Below are 10,590 nucleotides of genomic sequence, written 5' to 3'. Positions count from 1 at the left end.
TTGTGGTTGTTGAAAAATGACGTAGAAATGTAGAAAATGACGAAATTATTTTATTAAAAACGCTTTATACGCTCTTGTAAACGCCTGGTTTTGGTCTTTCGCAACGCAACTCAATGCATCGTAGTAGCTTAGTAACGATTTTTGAAGCAATCTGTAAAGCCCCCGATACACGTTAAGATTATCCATCGTATCATGAGTTCTTCATACGTCAACGTCTGCACATTCACTAGTTCACTACGTCTAAACGTACTACTTCGTTTTTATTCATCTTTAAACGGCTTTTTTGAGTATCTATCAATAATTATTTCTTCTATAGAACGAACACCAAACGGAAAATTATTAAACGATGAATAATACTGGGTACAAGATTCGTTTTGCTCAACCTGAAAATCTTGTTTTACGAAAACAAAACCAGCTCGAATATCTGGGATGAGCCGACTGACGTTCAGATTGTTACACAGCTAACGAAATCTGATGAATAATTTCTATCTAATAGATAACATTAAGTTTCTCATGAACAAATTGTTCGTGCAATTTTGACGATTTGATTCCATAATCGGAACCGTTAGCACTGTTCTTAATATAAACCATCAACAGCATCAACGGAGCAGCAACTTAGTTTAGTAGCGATGATGAGAAAACGAATACATCACGCAAGTGGAGCTCGTTAGCTTCACGGTGACGCATGTCTCGTGCAAATGTGTGATCCTCCGATGCTCCGATGCTATAACATCCCAAAAGTGAACGTTTGAATTTGCAGCATCACGATTCTGATAATTGGTAGAATGTTAATACAATTGAGTTTCCTTTCCATAATTTATCCATCTGTGTCGACTGCTGTGTGCAGCTTGCAAGCTTTGCACAAACCCAAACCCTGTGCTGTGCTGTCGCGCATTTAGCGATGGAGAATCAACACGGCTTGTAAAACATGGCGTCAGTTTTAACGTACCAACGAACTGACGCGACGCGTTGCTGATGCTGCAGATACGAGTTTCTCAATTGAATTTTCGTCCCGATCATCGCGTTCGCTGCTTCCTGTTTGCGTTCTTCCTCTTGTTCCTCGTCATTCATTCAACAATTCAACGCGCTTGCACAACAGTGTGTGCACACTATACGTACCATATAGTGCTCGAGGTACAAGTCGAGTTCAGGGCGCAGAGCACAAGAACATTGGCGCTCTACAAGCCACTCAAGACAGTTCGCTCGCTTGTTCCTTGTTCCGCCTGTTTGTTTCCGTTGCGCACGACGCACTGGCCATCGAGCGCCGAAATAAAACGATCATTTACGCTCCCTGCACCACCGCCAGCACCGCCAGCACCTCCACTAACCACTGGGGCCAAAGTGGGTGTGTTGCTTAAAATGAGAAAATGAGAAATGGATAAAAATGGTCCGATAACGGCGCACGGTCGCGGCGGAAAGGGGTTCTGCTGCAGCATTTGCAGCAATGTTTCTTCGACGCCACCACGATCGTCGTGTTTGTTGTACGCCCAAACAGGAAGAAATACTCACATGAAACGCGCTCAAGGAAACGCTTGTTAAGTCAGAAGATAACACGATGTTATCCCTCATGCCAGCCAGCCAGCCAGCCTTGGCGTCATGCTGGCCATGCCGCCGCCATCGTCGTCACAGCCGCGAAACATGCCGCGAACGAGAGATCCGGTGATGCTGCATCCACATACGGACGATGAACGTCGCGCACCACATTTGAATGGCCGCCGCCTGCCGAAAACGGCAGGTCGTGTGTTGAATACCCGTTTTTGTGTGCTGGACCTTCATTTTGAAAACTGCATTAAGCCGACACACACACACACCCGAAAGGGCCATGACTATTCATGGTGCTTTTAATTGCTTCTCGATTGCACACGAGCGCCATCATCGTTGCGTACTGGCCTGGCCGTAGCCTTTTGCATAGATGAGGTTTCTCATGTTGGGAAAAAAAAGTATCCGAGCACCTCATGTACGCATCGTTGGCCACATAATCGGTTCCTAAACTATTGGACCTTGGATCTGTGCTCAGCACAACCGCAGCATTTCGGTTTTCTTTCAACAACACCGGTTCACGATGAGAGAACGATGGGACCGACCGACCGATGAAAACCCCGAATGTGTAACAGCTGTTGCGGTGGTCCACCATTACCACCACCTACCAGTAGTAGGAAGGGACTGGCCGGAACTACGACTGACTGTGACCGTGTCCCCGGATGAAACCACCGACGCCACAAACTACCGTTCGGTCAGTCGCTCGGAAGGGGTTTATAGAATTATGAAATTATTGTTTACCACACATGGGGTTGCGCTCAAAGCGCACTTCTTCGAGTAATTATCCTGGCGAAAGGTGTTATAAATTGTGCCCGGTTCTGTGGAACGTGTTTACAATGGAGGCGCCTACTATAGGGCCTATTGTGGTTTCGACAAATATTTAGTGAAGTTGCTTAATGCAAAAATGGATGCTTCACTCGAACAATTTCGAATAAATAACCGCATTATGGTTTTCAAACTGCGCCTCGAATTCGAGAAAAAAATCAACTGTGTAAAAGCACATTCCAATAATCTCTTATATTTCTTATCGCTATCACTACCATCACTATCACTAATGGCACAAAAACACAACAATTACGGTCTACTACGATTTAGTTTTTTGCGTCTACTATCGAGCAAATTGCTTGGCAAACATTTTAAAAATCGCTTTAATTTGACAAACAGTTTGGCAGTGTATGGGGGGCTGAAGGTGTAACATGCCGAAATCATGTTTAAAAACAAATGTTTTTTGGATGTTTTGCATCCTCTAGCCGTACGCACTCTCAATAGCTGTGAACACCATCACCATAGCTACCGACTGCTGCGATGATGGCGATGTATGCCTCTCGTTTTCGTTCTACTAAAAAAAAAATGCGCTGTCTCACTTGCTCTCGTTCAATTTTAGCGTTTGGCTTTTGAAGAACTTGAACGGAACGGAACAGCAATGCCAATAATTGGTTCGAGATACTTTATTCGAGTAGTCGAACGTTGTCGGAAACCACAATAGGTCCTTATGATGCATTTACAGACCACCCCCTTCTATTAGTGGTTCGCCCGATCCACAAGACGTACGAGGACATTAATCAACATCCCTTTCGATTCCCTCTCACCCCTTTTTAACAGGTACGGGATGGACCTGAACGGAGCACGGCGGAAAAATGCGACACGCGAAACGACGAGTACACTGAAGGCGTGGCTGAACGAGCACAAGAAGAACCCTTACCCGACCAAAGGCGAGAAGATAATGCTGGCGATCATCACGAAGATGACACTGACGCAGGTCTCGACGTGGTTCGCGAACGCGAGGCGACGGCTGAAGAAGGAGAACAAGATGACGTGGGAACCACGGAACCGGGTGGAAGATGATGACGTCAACCTGGACGACGATGATGATGATAACAAGAGCTTAAAGGATGATAAGGAAATACTAGGTAAGTGTCAACAAGAACAGGCGGACGATGGGACTCCCGAAAATCGAATCGCATTTCTTACAATCTGCGATCTTCTTTCTCCAAAGACTCCAAAGATTCGGGCACAGGTTCGAGTGAAGACGGTGATCGGCCATCGCGGTTAGATTTGCTCGATCGTCCGGGTGGTAGCGAGTGGAATGGTTCCCGGAACGGCAGTGGTCCCAACTCCCCGGACATCTACGATCGTCCCGGTGTGGGTGTGGGGCATCATCACCCGTTGTTGCATCCTTCCCAGTTCCCGCCACATCTAAGGCCCGCCATTGCCACACCACCGGACGTAAGCCACACACCGAGTGGCAGTACGAATCCCAGCACGAAACCGCGCATCTGGTCACTGGCCGATATGGCCAGCAAGGAGAACAACAAGGACTCGGGATCCATCTCGCCGACGGCCGGCCAGGGTTATCCATCGCCCGGTGGTAAGATGCCGGCGGTCACCCCGCTGGTGACCGGCCGAGGGCTTAATCCGCTTCACCATCATCCGTACATGCGGCCAGATTTCTATCGGAATCTGTACGGTCACCATTTGGCACCGGGATCACCGGAAGTGTCGCTGCTGGAGTCTTACCAGCGAACCTTTGGTGCTACGATCGGTGCTCATAATGGGCTACCGGTTGGCATTAACCCGCTCCTATCGAAGGCCTCCGGTAGTGGGCCTCCCTTTGCACCGCTTAGCCTCACCACGGGAAACCACCATCACCAACACCAACACCACCAGCAGCACCAGCAGCACCAGCAGCAGCAACACCAACCGCATACGGCTCCACCTCCCGGAGCGTCTCCTGCCTCTAGTACCTCCAGCAATGGACCGGAAAATCTAACACCCGCGTCCGCCACCAGCTCGCTCCCCACCAGCGGCACCAGCGAAAAGCTGATCAACGTCGTGGCCAACAGCTCCAAACCATGACCGCTGGCGATCAAGTGAGTGTAAAAAGTACAACCACCGGACCGGCCGGCCACCCCACGGTCAGTCAGTCAGTCAGTCAGTTCGCTATCTAGTAATTTAGTGTAAAACGACGCCACACACACACACACACACACATACAGGAGAGAAACAAAACAGAAAAAAACATTTTGTCAGCGGCGGCGGATAAAACCGATGAAAAGATTTAACAAAATTGGACAATAATGAATGTGATTGATTTTCAATCGATTCTCCAAAAGAACACACACACACACACACGTAAACGCATACACACACACGTGACATGGGGCGAGTTATTTGTTAACAGCAGTTAAAAAATCGGATAACAGGACACAGGGAAAGCAGGAAGGGATGCGACGACCCATGGACGACCCTCCCCCCCGAGGGGGACGATCATTCACTCGCCTTATCGGCCCACGTTATCGGCTGTGTTTAGACACATTTTAGCAGCAGCAGTTCATTTTGTTTTTACTTTTTGTTTCTCCAAAAACCAAAACTCTCATCAGGACTTTGCTTGCTGCTGCCGCCGTTGGGAGTGATAGTGCGCACTCGAGATCATTTTGTCTCCCGGAAAACCCCACGTTTTGTTCCTCGAATTGACCGCCCCCACCGGAAGGGGGGATGTTTCTATTTCGATCTTCGATCTCCCTCCCTCTCACTACATCTTTATCCAACAGAAACATCTCTCACACACGGACACACAGACACACAATCATACAAAGCAAATCGGGATCGCGAGCATCTAGTGTATGTGATATTAAATTGTATTAAATATTATTTGATAAGAATATTGGGTATGCAACGCAAGTAGTAGTCATGTTGTTGTTGTGGGCATGTGTGGCTTTTCGTGGATGCACGGCGCCAACTCTTTCTAGTGAATGATTCAATGACGTTCCCGCACGTAGCAACCCGGTTGCTACGTGCACACACACACACACACTCACACACATACAGGCAGGTACGCAGAGTCCCTGGGTACACCATACTGGCACACGCCAGGTGGCAAATTTTGGGCTTCTATTTTTTTTTTGTCAATTTTGGTCACTCCCCGTAGCTGTTGTACCATTTGTTCTGTTATTATTAGTACCAAAAAGGCCAACGGTGGCAAATAGCCGGCGCAGCGGCCGGTGAAAACGCAAAGGACGAACCGAGTGGACTGAAACATATCATGCATTCATTTTCCAAACACACAAGCGATGAGCTACTTGGATAGCAACTCAATTCTTTTGGGATCCCTCGCCGCCGATGTGGTTATGGAACGTTGTTCCAATCGAAGTAGCAACTGGATGGTGATGGAGTGTCCGAAAATCTCCGATTCCCCAGAGCTGGAAGGAAGGTAGGGGTAGGGGGAAGGGGGTGTAAAAATATAGTAAGAAAGGTGTCCACCAGCTCCTCGATCGGCGCTGCGGTCGCGATTGTTAGTTTAATATTTAATCCTGGTGTCCTATTTATTTCCGCAACGCGGCACACAATACACACACACACACGGACACGGACACGGACACATTCTTTCGGATGCTGATGGATGGAAGCAAACATCGAATATCAATATTCCCATAATATGAGAAGCACTCGTACTGATACCAAATTATTTACCCCTTCTCATAGCAAGCAACCACCATTTTGTTCCATCTTTGTTTAGCTTCACTTTCCTATTGCCATCCACCGGATGCACCGGAGAAAGTGACACACAAATCCGAAAAAGAAAAACGATAGGGTGAGGGGGTGCGATGGGGGTGCGATGGGGGTCCGAAGAATTCGACATGAATTGCGCATGTGAGCACGGGAATGAATGAATTCGGAATTTATAAATACTATAAATATATAAATATATACAATACACAATTCCCCAACCACCTCCTTCTCTTCCACCACCCCCGACCACACCAAAACCATCCTCTTCCTACTCCTCCTTATATATAAATATATAAAATATCGATTGTAATAACCGCAATAGATATAATTGAGCTGTAAATTATTATCGTAAATGAACAAAGGAAACAAAGCAGAAAAAAGAAAGTAATAAGTAGTAGTAATGAGCCGAGAAGAACGGAGACGATGATGACGAATAATGAAATCGATTCCCAAATGATGATGATGATGATGATGCTGATCATGATGATGGTTTGCGAATGATGCAGCCGCAAGAAAACGGAAAAAATGAAACCAACGTAATGTTACTAGTTGCAATAATAAAACCCGAAAATAAAAAAAAACGAACGATAAAACGAAATGATGTTGATTGTTTTACGCACCGCAAACCGACGACCATCCGATGACCGGGACCGATTATAGCAAGGCGAACGAATCTACGAGCTGGAAAAGTGGGGCTTTCTTTTGCAGACGAAACACATTTTCTTTTCCCTCCGAGGCAGGGGCACGAGAGTCCTTCACATACACACACCGACGTAGGTATTGAACACACACACACACACATACCAGATTATTGTACAACATTTACTCGCAAAACATCAATTATGTTGGATAAGCAGCGACGTAAATCAAATGATCATTGAGATACGATGATTCTTGATGAAGAAACCTTAGTACATTGTCCTCATCCGAACGAAAACGAAACAGCTCCAGGAGAATGTCAACGAATGACGTTCGTTGCGATCGGGATTTACCTTCGCCGTCAGGTTGTGCTCCATCGAAGGTCATTATCTGGTGGTGGTGGTGGTGCACGACACGAATGAGCGAGGGTGAACACCAAGCACTAGAAGTGAAATTCAATCTCAAAACCTGCTGACCGGCTCCGTCGGACCTACCACAGGACCGACAAATGTGCTGGCTAGTTTGAATGGTTTCTGCAATATATATATGGACTTGTAACACTTGTTTATCCAGTCAATCTTTTTGTGTTTGCGGTTATTCCAGTGCTTCCATCGGTACACTCAGCAACCAGGAATGTTCTGTTGTTGTCGAGAGAGAGAGAGAGAGCAAGGTTATGTTCACTTCGTGCTGCAGCTTAATGGAATGGAAGGAGTCGACGAGTGTACTAGGACGCATAGTAGGCACTGCGGCTATGGAGTGTCTTGTGAAGTGCTGGTGTAATAATTGACTTCAATGTTTTACTATACAACAAAAAACAAGATAAAGACAGCTTTCAAAGGCGTATAAAGGCTTAATTCCCACGTAGATCTCTTTTCCAATAAAGAAACAGATATCGTTAGGAGTCTGCACCAGCCCCAACGAACAGCGACGAAATTTGAACAACGACGTAAAACGAATTCTGATAAAGTGATTGACTTTGAAGTTCGTTCTCAGCTCAGGAAGCTATCATCGGTCAACTCTGGATCAAAATGGGAAGTGGGGAGGGGGAAGGGGTTGGGGACAAAAACACCAAAGACGGCATCAGATCAAAACGAATGCTGCTGCTGATGCCTAGCCGCATCAGTTGAGTTGTGTGTTTTAAAAGGCTTCGAACACACAACTCAACGGATGTCACGAATCAATAATAAAAATTGATTGCTTCGTCCCTTACCAAAGGCGAACCGCCCGCGATGAAGTTGCATCCTCCATTGCCCCGTTGGATAGACCGCGCCGGGAACACAGGAACATCACAGGAGCGCATCTCGGTAGCTCGGGGAAAAAAAACGGCCAGACACAGGACTTATGAGACAGGACAGGATAGCGGCGACATGGCAGCAAAAGACACGAGAGAGGAAGAGAGAGAGAGTCCACGAGAAAGGGGCATGCGGCATGCGGATCGATCGGAAAACATGACATATGTTATGTAGAATGTATGTTTGCATTGATTATTGCTAAACCGCGTGGCTCTGGAGCAGAGGTCTGGAAAAACAGTCCACTGACTTGTGCGCGGGCGCACGTGTGTGTGTGTATGTCATAATTTGTGATACGCCGCTTTTGTGCAAAAAAAAAACAACGACTTGAAAGATGAACCTCTCTGTTTCGCTTCGACGAGTGCCTAGCTCGCGGGACTGCCGCGGCGCTGGCGAAATTGGTTGATTGCGAATTTGAAAGATTGAGTCCTCAGTTCGGTCGGTTCAACGGTTCTGATGTCCGCATGACTGTGGGACTGGAGCTGGGACAATATATTACGGTTGCAGAAGATGAAGCAATCAGAATCCATCCTGCTGGTCAATGATTCGGTTGGAATATATTATTAACAGATCACCTACCTCGCGAAGCACAGGATGTCGTCCAATCTGGCTCCAGGATGGTTGGTTGCCTGGCAACCGTCGGCTTGCAATGGATGGATGATTTATGTTCTTCCCGTGACGACACAGTCTCCTCATGGCCTGCCCCGCAGTTTTGCGATGAAATTAATTCAATCCAATATTGTTAGCCATTTGAAACATCTTAAAACAAGAAACGGCGTGTTTCGAGCGGGGGACTGTTCCGAAATGATGCCCGAAAGCTGCTTGGCCCGCCGGTGGTTGTTAGCGCACTTAAGGCGCTAAAAAACCACAAACCATAAAAAAACACGAAGCGTAGCCTGTGCTCATTCCCATAACCCCATGTCGTGTTGTCTAACAGATACAATTAGATTTGGTTCACTCCGGGGCCTAAAAACATGGTGCTGGGAAGGTAATACCCAATCTGGCCACTCTTTTCGATGGCGCTTGTCTTGTTGTAGCGTCGTCGTCGTCATCGTCGGAAAAAAGGCTTTGGCCATCTACACCATGTTTTTTTATGTGTACCGCCACTAAGTGCTAGATGCCACCGATTGGACCGTGTAGACCACAGAGTGAGTGAGAGGGAGAGAGGGGGTGCAAGACGAAACAACAACCTGTACGCCATAAGGCAGGAGCAACGGAAGCATCCATTCTCTCGGATCATATCCTCATTTTCGGCGGTTCTATTAGTGTCGTATCGTTTCCTCTACCGTTTCTTTTTCTCTACTTTTTCTACGTTGAATGAAATCCATCACATACCCCGGATTGACCGTTAGATGTGGCGGACCAGCAGCCGCCAGCCAGCCAGCACCAGTCGTCGTGCCCGTTTGGCGTTGGCCGGTAGCTGTCCGGTGACCACTTTTCCTTGTCCTATCATGCTCTCATTTCTCTTCCCCGTACCCACGCACCCACTGTTAGCAACCTGCTGCTGCTGCTGCTGCTGTAGCTTAGCAACCAACCGGCGTGGTAATTAAAGCAAACAATGGGGTTGTTTATCTTTTAAGGTAGTCATAAAGCATAAATAGTTTAAATAGCAACTTTTAACTTTATGATCCCCACCCCAATTTAACGACCAAGAAAATGTATATAAGCTATCAGTCGCTCTGCTGTCGAGCGGGCCGGAGAAGGGAAGGGAAGGGAAAGGGGCGCTCTGAGGTCATTACGGTCGACGGGAACGAAGGGTTTTCGGAGGTGGACTAGAAATGGAATCCTACCGCATGTTTCCTCGAAAGACCGACGAAAGACACGCTGCACCGAAAACTAGAGAACTAATTCACACTTGTGAACGGGTGCAAGGGTGCGCCCGGGACAGCGCATAACGATGGCCCTGGCCTCTGGGGGCTCTGGCCAGCGCTGGAGAAGGGATGGCGGTACGAAGAGTGGCGCCCGAAATCGGCGCGACGCGACGCAGCTCATAAAAAATGGACGAAACGGCAGAAAATTGATAATGAAAAGGTGCAATAGAACAATAAAACAAAAGCAACACGGAAGCTACTGCTGGTGCCCGGTGCCCAGTGCCCGGTGCCCAGTGCCCGCGGTGCCCGCGGTGCTGGTCCCCTCTACAATGACACATGAGAAATGCTTCACCCTAGCTAAACTTCTGCTCCTTGGTTCTTGGTCAGCAACCTTGAGCTGAAAGTGGATTGGACGAACGAAATGAAGCGCCTCCGAAGAAGGAAGGACCCGCGGTACCCGAAGCGAAGCTTTCGAAGGAAGAGAACGTTGCGGGAGATAAGCCAAGCGCTAAGCGAATGGATGGTGCCCAATAGGATCCAATTCATCAAAGTCCCATTCCCTTCGCATTCGTTCGTTTGGTTTATTACTTTATGCTCGATTTCCTCTCGATTCGATGTGATGTGAATCCTAGGTTCGATCTTCGTCCGTCGTCGCTCTGAAGGCTACGAAATTGAGTTTTTGAGGCTTGATTGGTTTGAGTCGAAAATTAAGGCACATCCGCGTAAACACATTGCAGCGATCCTCGGAGTATCACTATCAGGGCAATGATGGGCTCGAAAAGGTTCGAAAAATCACAGTCGTC

General features: G+C 47.4%; 1 protein-coding gene across 1 annotated transcript in view; it reads left to right on the top strand.

The window, feature by feature from the left end:
- Positions 1–6,628, top strand: part of LOC125957047 (homeobox protein araucan) — a 53,915-nt gene extending 47,287 nt beyond the window's left edge. Inside the window, exons 4-5 of the mRNA XM_049689445.1 lie at positions 3,142–3,449; positions 3,536–6,628. Coding sequence (XP_049545402.1) covers positions 3,142–3,449; positions 3,536–4,395 — 1,168 coding nt within the window. The 3' untranslated portion in view covers positions 4,396–6,628. The remainder of the gene's footprint in view (positions 1–3,141; positions 3,450–3,535) is intronic.
- Positions 6,629–10,590: the final 3,962 nt, after the last annotated feature.

The sequence above is a fragment of the Anopheles darlingi genome, chromosome 3 (assembly GCF_943734745.1).
Source record: "Anopheles darlingi chromosome 3, idAnoDarlMG_H_01, whole genome shotgun sequence".
Classification (NCBI taxonomy): Eukaryota; Metazoa; Arthropoda; class Insecta; order Diptera; family Culicidae; genus Anopheles; species Anopheles darlingi.
Note: the sequence above shows the minus strand (reverse complement) of the source record. Positions and strands in the feature narration are given on the sequence as shown.